The sequence below is a fragment of the Hypomesus transpacificus genome, unplaced genomic scaffold (genome assembly GCF_021917145.1).
Source record: "Hypomesus transpacificus isolate Combined female unplaced genomic scaffold, fHypTra1 scaffold_27, whole genome shotgun sequence".
NCBI lineage: Eukaryota > Metazoa > Chordata > Actinopteri > Osmeriformes > Osmeridae > Hypomesus > Hypomesus transpacificus.
The window spans coordinates 699359-712808 of record NW_025813796.1 but is presented as its reverse complement, the minus strand read 5'-3'; the positions used below and the strand labels follow the sequence as shown (position 1 = coordinate 712808).

At 42.3% G+C, this 13450-nt stretch overlaps 2 protein-coding genes and 3 non-coding genes across 5 annotated transcripts; all 5 read left to right on the top strand.

Annotated features, from left to right (window-relative positions):
- Window positions 1–372: 372 nt before the first annotated feature.
- rpl17 (ribosomal protein L17) lies at window positions 373–2899 on the top strand. The gene is made up of 7 exons (XM_047014785.1): window positions 373–424; window positions 1066–1115; window positions 1207–1247; window positions 1499–1633; window positions 1875–1973; window positions 2243–2434; window positions 2819–2899. The coding sequence occupies exons 2-7, from the start codon at window positions 1076–1078 to the stop codon at window positions 2864–2866; spliced, it is 555 nt and encodes a 184-aa protein (XP_046870741.1). The 5' UTR covers window positions 373–424; window positions 1066–1075; the 3' UTR covers window positions 2867–2899.
- On the top strand, window positions 1731–1800 carry LOC124463259. The gene has a single exon (XR_006955546.1). It is a non-coding gene; the product is annotated as a small nucleolar RNA SNORD58 (small nucleolar RNA).
- On the top strand, window positions 2076–2146 carry LOC124463260. Its single transcript, XR_006955547.1, has one exon. It is a non-coding gene; the product is annotated as a small nucleolar RNA SNORD58 (small nucleolar RNA).
- On the top strand, window positions 2672–2741 carry LOC124463258. Its single transcript, XR_006955545.1, has one exon. It is a non-coding gene; the product is annotated as a small nucleolar RNA SNORD58 (small nucleolar RNA).
- Window positions 2900–4198: 1299 nt separating the features above from the next.
- nkx6.1 (NK6 homeobox 1) lies at window positions 4199–6653 on the top strand. The gene is made up of 3 exons (XM_047014784.1): window positions 4199–5229; window positions 5455–5627; window positions 6047–6653. Exons 1-3 carry the CDS (start codon window positions 4689–4691, stop codon window positions 6290–6292), a joined length of 960 nt encoding a protein of 319 aa, XP_046870740.1. The 5' UTR covers window positions 4199–4688; the 3' UTR covers window positions 6293–6653.
- The last annotated feature ends 6797 nt before the right edge of the window (window positions 6654–13450 follow it).

Here is a 13450-nt window from a genome sequence, read left to right as displayed (position 1 = left end):
CCCACATTAAAGAAAGGAAAAATTATCTGTCCCTTGCAGCAAAAGGTTTGAAGGCCCCTACTGTACAGTAACCTTACTTATGTTGACATCACCAAACTAGTAACCTGCGTGCAAGTTGCAACTCATGTTATGTCACAGTTGATAACGATGTAAAACTAATTTATCCACAGCTCGTTTCGAATCCAACGCCCTGGTAATCACATGTATACACATATAATTGTGAGGGCTGCAATAACATGGAAGATACTGATTTATTAAGTCAGTCGGGAAAAAACATGAATGCGCCGAGTTCGTGCATATGCAGTCGCCTTCATGTCTGTAGTCTCGTTGAAAACTGGTGTCTGGAGTTCTCACGAGACGAAGTAACAGGATTTTTACTCCCAGAATGCATCTTGCTTTCTCTTCCCTTCCGCGGCCTGAGAATGTAGGTGAACTTATGTTATACGGTGGACATCAATATCTTAAAAATCCTCCTTTATCTGTTGCATCCTACGTATCCCCTATTTTAAAGGACTTGTTATAGATAGTCTAAAGGTTATAGTTCCCTAGATGTGTATATGGACGTGTTTTTGTTGTCTGAAACTTAGTAACTCCCGACATTATCTTCTGTACTGTAGCATGTCGGTTTTCAGCCATTTTTCCTTTTTGCCAGCTTTAGTGGATTGCAAACGGTAGCGTTGTTATACCCAAAAGTCAAGTGTATATAGAACGTTCCCTAGTCTTGATCTGTGAATTGAATTTTTACTGAAATCATGCTACAATATCCTAGACAAGTTGGCTTTCTCATGCTGGCTAATAACAATGCATGGGTGTAGCTAGAACTTGTGCATTGCTAATCCATAGTTAGTTTTACTGGCAAGGTTTTCAGCCGAAAAATACGTTATTGATCTAAAATAATGTACGTTATCCACATGGATTTGCGATATGTATGCTGATATATCATAACGGGTTTGAGATTTTCCTGTGTGCTTTGTAGCGAAATTGTGCTAGTTGGCTAACTAGGTAGTAAACGTCAAATGTCTGACGTCTTTAAGTTTTCATTTAATGGCTCATGTTAATTTCCAGATCTCTGAATATGGTCCGCTACTCGCTCGACCCCGAGAACCCCACTAAGTGTGAGTATAGTTCATGTTTCAGTGTCACTAAGTTATATCGCCTTTATCGATGTTTACATCATCCTTAATGGCAATCATCTTTACCCCATAGCATGCAAGTCCAGGGGTTCCAATCTCCGGGTGCACTTCAAGGTAGGATTCCACCAACTTCATAATAGTTCTGACTGCGAAGAAGAATCATGCTAATTATACTGAACTCAAGGGCAGAGGGTCCTCCATAGACCGAATGCTTTGCAATGATGACAACATTGGAGACCTTTGGAATTCAACGTGACAATAACTACAATAATATCTGAGCAAAGAAGCATTCTGGCCTAGAAATGCCAAACCTTCCTCTTCTGTGGACATTGGATGTTGATGGATGTTGTCACCTGACCCAACAGAACACCCGTGAGACAGCTCAGGCCATCAAAGGCATGCACATCCGCAAGGCCAACAAGTACCTGAGGGACGTGGTTGTCAAGCACCAGTGTGTCCCCTTCCGTCGCTACAACGGCGGTGTCGGCAGGTGTGCTCAGGTAAGCTGCTGGTTCCAGACGCTGCAAAGTTGCATTTTGACTGGGAGTTGTAGTAGTGTTTCCCTGCGAGGGGGAAGGCAGAAGTAACAACTTGGGTCTGCTATGATGACAATCTTAGGACACCTTTGGAAATAACCATGAAAACACACGATTTATATCTGAGCACGGCCAGTGACCTCTCATGAATGACGAGGGTCCGTCGAGTTTGAGTGCCCGTCCAGACGTCTCGTTTCCCCCACAGGCCAAGCAGTTTGACTGGACGCAGGGACGCTGGCCCAAGAAGAGCGCAGAGTTCCTCCTCCACATGCTGAAGAACGCCGAGAGCAACGCTGAGCTCAAGGTATCATGGCCAACCTCTAGATAACCGATCCGTCCACCCCCCTTTATGTCAAGACCATGATAGACCAGGCTAAATGTTCAGTCTCGCATGGAAGCGTTTTGATTACTATGATGACCATTTAGGACACCTTTGTATTAACCATGAAACAACTTTTTTTTTTTAATCTGAGCTATCAATGCTTCCATCTTGCCTTGTAGCTGTCCTAGATGGATGTTGAGACTGCGGTTATTGACCTGTGACCCCCGTCTGTCTGTCTGTCTCTCTTGCAGGGTCTGGATGTTGACTCCCTGGTGATCGAGCACATCCAGGTCAACAAAGCCCCCAAGATGCGCAGGCGCACGTACCGTGCCCACGGCCGCATCAACCCCTACATGAGCTCCCCGTGCCACATCGAGATGATCCTCACCGAGAAGGAGCAGATCGTCCCCAAGCCCGAGGAGGAGGTGGCCCAGAAGAAGAAGGTACGTGTGCAATACTGGAGGTTGATGACCTGTTGCACTGAACATTCAGGACTGGAACATGTCCCCTGTGTGGTTCTACATGTTGGCGTCACGTAACCCCCCCCCCCCCCCCCCCCCCCCCCCCCTTATTTTAATTGGGACATTAGTTTGACTTTTTGTATTCCTCATTTGGTGTGAAATGAGCAAATCCTCTGTATCTTGTCAAATCAAGTGTTCACCCAGAGGTTAGTTTCTCGGTTGCAATGATGACAGCTTAGGACACCTTTGGATTACCCATGAAAAGAAATTCAAATCGAAACTGAGCAACCAGACACTTCTCCAGTATAGTGAAGATGTTTGGTTGGTATGATTGATGTGTGACGGTTTGTCTTCGTCTCCTTGCAGGTCTCTCAGAAGAAGCTGAAGAAGCAAAAGCTCATGGCGCGGGAGTAAATGTAAATAAAATGGGACACTTCTTAACAACAATTGGGATTCATGTCATTTTTGGGTGTAAATGTGGAATTTGTGATCACTGGTTGAAATTAAGCCATATTTCAAACTTTGCTGCATTAAAAAAAATAGTTCTAAAGAATTGTTTGCACTTTGGGGTTTTTAAATCATAAACATTTGTGGTTGAGAGGTGGTTGTAGGCTGGTGGGTGAAGCAATGACCTGCAAGGAGTAGTTTGTTTGCGTCTAACTGCCCATTAACCTTGAAGTTGAGTTAACAATATTTAGATACAGACTTGTACCAAGAGACATGAGTTGTTCTCTCGGACAGCATCAATTTCGATGAGTCTGACTGCGTTTGAGCAGCCTTGCAACACCTTATAGCCACAAGATGGTGCCAGTGTTCCAGATGGCCAATGCTGCACTTCTGGTGAAATAGGTTAAAAGACTATACCACAGGATGTCGCTGAAGTATTGAAATGGTTCAGTCTCAGATTTGATCCATAGGTCATTTTATCACGTTGAATGCATTTTAAGTGCACCCCTGTGTAATTGAATCCGCTTAAGGTTTTTTAAAATATTTTCATAATTTCTGGTTGTGTTTGTTTTGTGACGTTAGCGATGAGGATGTTTGCACAACACTTGGCTAAAACATTTTTGGGGAAGGTAAAAACTAATAACTGTGCTTCCGGCAGAAATACCAAAATGTGAAGTCATTTATGCACATCTGGCATGCTCCTCGCCACCAAATAGACAATACATTTACGTTTTATAGTATATTTGAAGTACACGTGGCTGTGTTTAGGTCATGGTCAAGATGTAGTGTAAGGCCTTTGAATGTTCCAATTTCTAGAGCCAATTACATTTTTTTATCCATCCTTAAAAGGCCAAATGGGCCTTGATAGCCCAGGCTTTCTCTAAACTTGTCCCTCATGATTCATTCACAAGTTTCCGTTTCCCTACATATTTTTGGTCATGTAAAGTCTTTACAAAGAGAACCTCATGAGGATCCCCAAAAATTAACATTTGTTCCGTTATTATCCACGGTCTCGTGTCTATAAGGCTGCTCGAGGCCATTTATTAAACAATCGCCTTAGACCAGGAATACACACAACTGACTCTATTGATTCTGTGCTTTTGTGTTCGAGTTTGATGGCAACTCTTTAAATGTGCAAATTAAAGCTATGATGGAGAGCCAATGAGGACACACTCTTAAATCCAGTTGGCGTTGGCGCTTGATACGCTTCCTACGTCATAGCAGGGTTACCCAATCGCGACAGAAACACCCCCTACTCTTTCAGTCTTTTACTCTTAAAGTTTTGACTTTTGCGGCAATAGACATAGGAAAGAGATGATAATGTTTTATTATCTCAAAAATCCTGTGTGTTGCAAATAAATAGTAGACTGCTTTTTTGTCCATATATTTCAAACATTCAACAAACATCTTTGAAGCAATCAGCTCAAACGACCTGGGGGACTATAGGAAATAGCCTACATTGCCTTCGAGTGACTTTTGTTACATATTTGACATACGGAGTTTTATCTCAAACATGGACAGTGAGTTTTAGATGAAACAGTGGTTGGTTTTGAGAAGGATATATTTATGTGGGCCAAGCTTTCTGGTCGTTTCCAACCTGGACATTTTTATTATAAGCGAGTCACTTTTCGGGTGCACACTGGAACATTCAGAGTTGTGCTCATATAGTCTCACCAGAAACTTGTAGACTGTTCTCCTGTTTGGTCTAAATTTTTCTCAAAAAGATCTGACTTTCTTGTAAACGTCGAGGATATTTTGGCTCAACCCTGCATTTAATTAGTTATTGGTTATGTTAGCCGTGGGGCAGATGGACGGGTCCCGACAGAGCGCTTTTCTCCTGAGCACCCCTCCTTTAGCAGCGCTGCACAGCATGACCGAGATGAAGACCCAACTGTACCCAGCCTACCCACTCTCTTCAACGTCTTCTACCTCACCTACTGCCACCTCGCCAAATCCCGGTGGCATCCCGGTCTCCTCACCAGGGATCAAAACCTCCGCAGGACTCTCCTCTCTCGGATCACTCCAACATTTCTCGATCGCCACCCCTCACGGAATAAATGACATCCTCAGTCGTCCTGCAGTTGTTTCCGCGGGAGCAGCAGCTGCAGTTGCGGCTTCCTCGTCTGCCGGAATTTTGTCAGGGCTGCCCCGATTTAGTAGCCTAAGTCCTCCGCCACCCCATGGACTTTACTTCAGCCCAAGTGCTGCAGCAGTGGCAGTGGCCCGCTATCCGAAACCGTTAACTGATCTACCGGGCAGGACTCCGATTTTTTGGCCAGGCGTCATGCAAAGTCCACACTGGAGAGACGCCAGATTCGCATGTTCCCCCCGTAAGTACAACCTTGGCAACAAGGAATTTTATATTGAATTTAGCAAATGTTGTGTTTTTTCGTAGGCCTGATCAGTATATTAATTAAAATATGACTATGAATTTAATTGTGTTACCACGAAATGCAAGCGTAATAAGGTAATAAAGAAATCATGTGCAGGCCTAGGCGTGTCAATTATGTTCAGTAAAACATTGGATAACGTTAATTTTTCAAATATTATTCCAGACCAGAATTCTGTTCTTCTTGACAAGGATGGAAAAAGAAAACATACACGTCCAACGTTCTCTGGACAGCAAATCTTTGCTCTGGAAAAGACGTTTGAACAAACGAAATATCTTGCTGGTCCAGAAAGAGCACGGCTTGCCTATTCGTTGGGAATGACAGAAAGCCAAGTAAAGGTAAGAATAAATATAAAGCCCTGATTTTTTATATCCATGGCAATTCTGTAGTATAAAAACGAAAATACATGCGTAATTACCTTAATTTCATCTTGAATATTTATGGAATCTATTCTATTATCTATTCTTACCTTATATAAATAGTGTATTGGCTACAGCTTATTCAATGTGATTGCTACGCTTACAGGCTAGCCTACATTTATGTTTGTTTATTGCTACCAAAAAAACTTTTGTGATGAACCGACCATAGTCCAATTAAGCTTTTTCTCAGGTTGAGGTCAAATCAAACAATAAATTATTGTATTACAGGCGAACCAGAAGTAATCATTTTTGTATCTAAAATATATTTTACATTTCAAAGACACAAACCACTATTATTTAAGGAGCAAGTATTTAATCGAAGCTTATTCACTTTTTAGGTATGGTTTCAAAACAGAAGAACCAAGTGGAGAAAAAGACATGCGGCCGAGATGGCATCAGCGAAGAAGAAGCAGGATTCAGAGACCGAGAGGCTGAAAGGGGCCTCGGAAAATGAAGACGACGATGATGATTATAACAAACCCCTGGACCCCAATTCAGATGACGAGAAAATAACACAGTTACTGAAAAAACACAAACCGAACTCCTCTCTCCTTGTTCATACGTCAGAGAACGAAAGTTCTTAGGCAAGGGGAAAACAGACTACTGGTAGCCTACAAAAAGCAACGTGGAATTTGTGCAAGATGTGCCGTTTTTGGTCCAAATGTTGATATGTTTGCACGGGGACGGAGGACTCTTACCAGGAATAGATGCAGTTTTATAGCGTGGAACAGTGGCCAAAACAAAGACTGCAATTTATAGAAGTTTCAACATTGAGAAGATGGTACTTACATGTAAATAGAAACGTGAGTTGTATTCAATAGAAATTATATTACTGTGAATAATTTATGGGTAAAAAAAACCCTGTTTTTGTATAGAAGCACTGCTGAGTTTCTTAGTTTGTTTGACATCTGACCCAAAGCCCTGACATTCATTTGCAAATGCATAACCTGGTTTCGTTTTCTTTTTTTTTATAACCTTAAATTGCATTTCACAGTAACTTCGATCCATTTATAATTTTGTGTGATTGCCAACAATTAGGCCTACACTGAAAACTTGCTAAACCAAGTAGCAAGTTAAACCAAATCAATGGATCAGTAAAAATGCCTAGGCCTTTTTAATGTTCATTTTTACTCACATTTTTAAATTAGCCTCATAATTTACCTGTATATAGCAACTGGTTTTGACACTTATGTGATCGGCCTAATAATACATAACATTTGTCTCTCATTGGACCCCCCCCCCCCTCACTCACACACACACACACACACATACACACATACACACATACACACGTACACTCACACAAACACAACTTTACTTAATTTATATAATGTTTAAGTTCGTAATAGTGACCGAATCCTGCATTATTGTGTATGGCAGGGTCATGTATAATGCACTTTTATTTAATAAAAAGTGAAATGCGTGAATGTGACTTCATTCCCTAAATTTATACAAATTCTTTCGTGCTGGTATTCATAAACCCATAAAACAGGCCTATCTTTACACGGACATGTGGTCTGCAACTTAAAATGTAATTCTGGTTCTTCTTCGGTGAATTGGATTTCTCCACAGCCTTATATTTTGATATCCCAGAAAAAGTATGATATCTTGTACTTTAAGCTTGCTTAGTTGTCCGCTAGCAGTGTATTCATGCATGAGTCTGATCTTGCTATCTTATTTATATGCCTACAGCTGTCAACAAAAAACGATAACAGTAATATTATAATTAATAAACTAATAATAATAACAACAATAATTAATTGTAATAAAAAGTCTAATATTTCATTATTTGAAATAAATAATACATTGTTCCCTAGTAGGTATAACATTTAATATACTAAAAGCCTAATCCTTTATTATTATTGCTATTTGATGACTGTGGTTATTGGAATTTTATAACTATGAGGCTCAATATATATTTAAGTTCTCAAATGTTACAAGCCTACTGCCTGCTGCATTTACTGCTTGCAAAACCAGTAAGTGTAACCAGAATGTTAATGGAAATGGAATACTGAACAGAACTGACAGAGAAAATATGAATGCACTCAACATTAAGTTTGTCACTTGACCTAATCTGATCATTATTATGATCTCAGATATAACTTATTCCTCTGCAATACATTCTGGAATAAAATTGGCCAAATATTTCAGATTATAAAACCTTAGGCTATCTAAAAACGTCATAATTAACCTATCTGACGTGGAATCCAGAAATTCAGTTCGCAGTGTGTCTAGACAGGTTCGTATGATAGCCTACATCAGCATGTTCTTTTGAAATTGGAAATCGCTCAACCGATCTGCTCTCAGCTCTAGTAAATATTTAATTTATCAGATGTGGAGATGCGACCTTCTACAGTAGCCTACTTCACAAACCTAGCTGTTGCTAAATGGCGGATTTAGATGTATTGGCTTGAAGGCTTCAACTGCATTAGTGATTTTTTTTTTAAGCATAGGCCTAATAATAGGTTGTAGGTTGTAAGTAAAAAAATAAAAATAAAACACGTTTAGGTTTACTGTGCATTTATTATGGAAAAAGAATGACTATGAAAAGTACAGGGCCAGAGGATTAGAAGCACACAAGAGCAAAATAAGAAATTGCCTAACACTGACACAGCCGAGCAAGAAATAAGAAACTATTCCATTTTTATAAATGTATTGTTTCACTCATTAAGGTTTTGCTCCATGTTATCAGACATTGCCAATAGCAATTTTCAAATAGTTTTGCTTATTTGTGTCTACTATTTATTATTTTACAGGATCAAGGCATTATTAACCTATGTGAAACTAGCCTACGACCTGTAGCCCGCAGGAATGCACTTGTCTTGACGCAGACTTAATAGGCTACATGCTATGACAAAAGACGAGAAAAAGGTATAGGCCAATAACCATTTTTATTATTCATGTTCGTATACATTATATTGTTCATTCTTGAAGACGTTTAAGACTGATATACCTGACGGGGATATGTTGACATCTGAAAGATGTGTCTGATAGTTTATAACCAGCCTAGGCTTTAAGTATCGCGCGATTCGTCCTCCGGAAACAGCCACAGTCTAGAGGATTTCGAGTATCACGAGTGCTGAAAATAAAAAAAGGAGACCAACATTAAAACTAGACGGAATCGGAAGGATTTCAAATAGAGATTGATTTTAGGCTTGATGAGGGGCTATTTAAAATGATTATTTTAAAGATTGCCTCCAGCCTGTTATGGGCAGGTTCAGTTGAAAGCACTGCTGGTCGCTTATTATACATATTTTAGCTCTTGTAAATAACCTTATCCTAAAGCCCTTAATGTCATGTGCATTTTTTCTAACAATATTTCTCTTAAAATGGTTTCAAAGAGTGATATTATTTATACATTTTTATACTGTATAGTAAGGACAGAGTAAATGTCGCTTTAGGCTTTGCTGTTGTTTGTTCACACTGCCAATAAGAATGAATTTATCAAGCTCCAAACTGACATTCGTTCCTTCAAGCTATCACATTATAGTGAATCGCATTCAAGGCAATGTGTAAGGCACGAGGATCGACCCGAGAGCTCAGAGAAGACCTAAACTGGTGACCACCGTGAATAAAGTGGTTAAGATGTGACTAGCCACTTTATCATTACACATAGACCTATTGCTTCGGCCGCTCTTGATGTGAGTGTTTGAGATGGGGGGCGGTGTGAGTTGATGTCATGTTAGCGGTGTTGAGGAGACGGGCTGCTCTATGTATCTGGCATCAAACATTGCCACTGGGGTCAGTGCAGTGTATGCTTCTTGTCATTCTGCCTGCTGCAGCTATTCGATTTCTTTTTAATGCCTGTTCTATAATATCAGTCAGTCAAAGGCTCCCAGCATGGGCTTTGTTCCCTGTACTTTCTCAAATGGGTTTTAAACGAGAAATTAAATACAGACGCGGCCAAAGTGTTTTATAGCTAAAATGAGTTTTCATGAACGGAAAAACAAGAGATGTGTGCAACATTGTGCGTTTCATTTTCACCACGATTACACTGCTGCATCGTTACTTTATACTACAAAATACAATATAATTATTGGTTGCATATTTCAGTAACTTTTCAGATATTGTTGTCGTGACGACCTCCAATGCGTCCTGTTCTCTCCAGGTGGGCAAATCCTGCTTCCGTGTGTTCCAGCTATGATGAACACTGCTTCTGTGCCATGCAGGTGTGGTGAACATGGCTACTTTTCCTCAGGGAGTGTGCAGGGGCATCTGCCAACTGACTGCTCTGTCAGCCTGCCTACTGTCTGACAACAAGGAGCCATGCCACTCTGCCAGCCTCTGCCATCCTGCTGCATCTGCCCAGATGCTGCTGTCTCTCCACATCCCCCTAATACAGTATAAATGTTTTGGAGAAGAGGTTAATTAGTGGATAAATAAATGCCCCGTGTCTACGATGACTCTCCTCCACACCCGCCTTGTCTTAAAACACCACACAATTCCATACAGACTTTTTCACCATCATACAATGTTTTTCTGAACAATTCGTTTTTTTCATTTCTCACTTTGCACGAAAGGCATGGTTGTCCCGGATCCTCGAATTCAGGTTGAAATATAAACAGATTCCATAAAAGAACTCATGGAGCACGGATTTACCCCTCTTTATTTTCACATGCACGCCTGTTGATTTTCCATATGTCATTTGCCATTAACTGGCGTGACTAATGTATTGGCCTCACCCTATCTTTGCACAGAACCTATTGACAGGCTCTCGGTTGACCATGTACTACTAGAGATTACACACAAGAACATGTGTCACTGGGGGCTGTGGATCCCACAGCATGAATTGTGTCCCTCGTTTCGACTGCGGCTCTTATCTCCGGCTCCCCCGTTTGGAGGCTACAGATAAGGAGCGCCTTGGGATCCCCCATTATGAAAACCAAGCAGGCCACACAGCCAGAGACACCCGTCAAGACAGCAACACCAGCCTGGTCTCTCCTGGGCGCTGGGGCGCGTTTGTTTTCTCTCCCCTTTACGTCTCGTTTTCTGCTCGACTGGAAACATTGTGTGACCTCGCAGCTCTGAATCCACCCCCGGTTCGAAAAAGAATGTCATTCATTCTCGAGGCGGTGCTACACTGTTCACTGCCTGCTGTAATCACCGGCCCATTGGGTATGGAAATAAAGTTAACGTTAATTGCTCTGTCTGCGTGAGCAAATTAATGACAGCCTAAGTCGATTATTAACAAAATCCTGAGGCTTGTGAGCTTTAGTGCAGGTGTTTTTGAGAGCTCACCTGTTGGGGTAGGGAGAGAGTGACTGCACAGAGACTGCAGTGTTTGTCCGTGTGTAGTATGTGATTGATCAGATAAGATCAGAAGGGTTATCTCCCAGGTTTTCTTCTGACTCTGTTTGGAGGCCGCCTGGGTGGGAGGCAGACGTATTTATTCCGAGATAATCTCCTCTAATGATGTCTCACCTCTCCTTGTGACAGTAGGATTCTAATGGTCCTGGCTCATCAGAAAATACACCTGCAGGAACAGAGTTGTTAGTAAACACGCTCATCGGGAATTCACTCCTCGGAGACGAGTAAACTATGTAGGCCATGTTTATCTACTGAGTAATCTGGACACAGATTTTCTGTTTGTTTCCCAGTGCTGTTATCAATGTTGTCTCCTGCTAAAAAAAGAAGAAAAAAAAGAAGAAAAAAGCGCCAGCCACTGTGATTGATGAGGAGGCTGAAGTTTGTTATGGCCTTGTTGAAAGGGCTTTGCACAGACAGTTGCTGCTTGGGCAAAGACTTTGTGTCATTTCTTCCGCTCTGGAGGGGGTGGGGGGCAGGGGTATGGCTAGGCTAAGTAATGACAAAATGAGCACCTTCAGTAGACTCGGGCTGTGAAAAAACCTGCCCCCGTCGCCCAAGTCTTTTGTTCCGAATTTTATTAGCACTAGCCGTGCTAAAATAACCTGTTAACACCTATCATAGTGCAGCAATAATAACCTCCTCAATCATATTTTAAAAGTCACGTCAAGACGGCCCAGCGTAATTCATCTCTATGCAAATACCTCAGTGTCAGCCCATTAGTGTATTGCTAAGGGGTTTTATTAAAATGCATTCTTCCCCCTTTCTTTTTATACTCAAGACCAATAAAACACGAGGCGCATTGCTCAAGAATTATAGCAACTATTAGAGTAACATATGGACAGCATGCACTCTGAAAATAAAAACCAACAGATAAAGTGTCAGGGTCAGCCTGGGGGTGCAAACACTTAAGAAGATGGCAGCGAAGTAATAGATGGTGCCCTGGCTGTCGGAGGGAGCCCTGGCCTGCCATGGAAATCAAAGCCTGATTATACATTCATTTGGGTCTGGATCGCAGGCAGGACGGGAGGGCCTCGCTCACAAAGTGGAGTTATTGCTCCCACAGAGTGTTGCAGTGTCATGAATTAAGGAGGCAGTAAAAAGGTGATAAAGTGCATTCAGAATGGGTTATGCCTTTAATTGAATTAAAGCAGAGCTGTACGGCATTCCCTTCATTCACTGATGGGGATATGAAGTGTGTGGGGACGAGAGGAGGAGCACACTGTCCAGGTGTGGGTTGTAGTTCAGGGGCGTGTCCAGACATTTTTGATAGGGGTGGCACAAGGGGTGGCCCGCCTCTGACTGGGCATATAGCCAATCATATTTTAAGATATTGGGGTGGCCAATCAGATTTCAGGGGTGGCCCGTGCCACCCTAGGCCACTCCCTGAACACGCCACTGTTGTAGTTGTAGATGGATGGATCGTAGGGTCTCATCTGGGGATTGTTTCTGGTGAGCAGGGGAAGATGACGGGGGGTTGCGCGACGATGGAGATAGAGCCATTTCCTGTCGAAGCTATCATTGTTATGAATATCTGGTGCGACTTGCCGTGTTTCTTCCTGTCAGGACAGCGGGGGTAACCATCGGTTACTTCGGTTCCCAGAGCGTATACCCTCGGTAGCAGCAAGTGTCATTCAGACTGTCGACTGTAAAAGTGAATATTTCTTGGTGGGTGGGGTGGGGGTGGGGGTGGGGGCGGGGGAGTGCGTGTCCTGATGAAACACCCCTGATTATGATGATCTGTCATTTAACGGTTTATCAAAGTCACAGGATCTTGTCATGGTTGTGCGAGCCGTTGATTCCTCTTTTTTATGGAGTCATTAATTTCATGCGGATCATTAGCCTCCACAGAGAGGCCTGTTTTGACAAATGCAGCCTCCCCCCGCCCGCCCCCCCCCCCGCCCCCCTGCCCCGAATGTATCACATGATAAACAGGAAATGACCCGCCGTATTTACCCAAATGTGCTTCAGGGATGTTTCTGCTGGGGCCTGTCCCCCCATTACACCCAGGGTTCCCCCCCCCCCCCCCCCAGTCCCCCCAGTCTTCTGGTGACACGTGGCCACTGACAAGCCTCCCTGTGACTTTCTGTGCGTTTGGAGGAACAGCATTAATATTAGGCAGGGATTCAGAATGAAGACAAGGTTTATTGTGTGTCTGAGTCTACGATGGATCCATCGTAGATCCAGTCGGCTGGTTTGGGTTTTTGACAACTTGCTTAGTAATGTCATTTGTCTGTGGCCCAAGATGGCTGCCTCAGTTTGGATAATAAGTCCGATGACATCGTCAAGCTAGTTTGTGAAATCATTGGAACACATCTTGTATGAGGTTGGGAAGCCACCCACTCAAAACATATTTGTGAAATCAAGTTGATGAACAACAATTTCGAAAAACCTGCAACTGAAAAATGCTATCATTATTCTCTTCATGTTTTACTTAC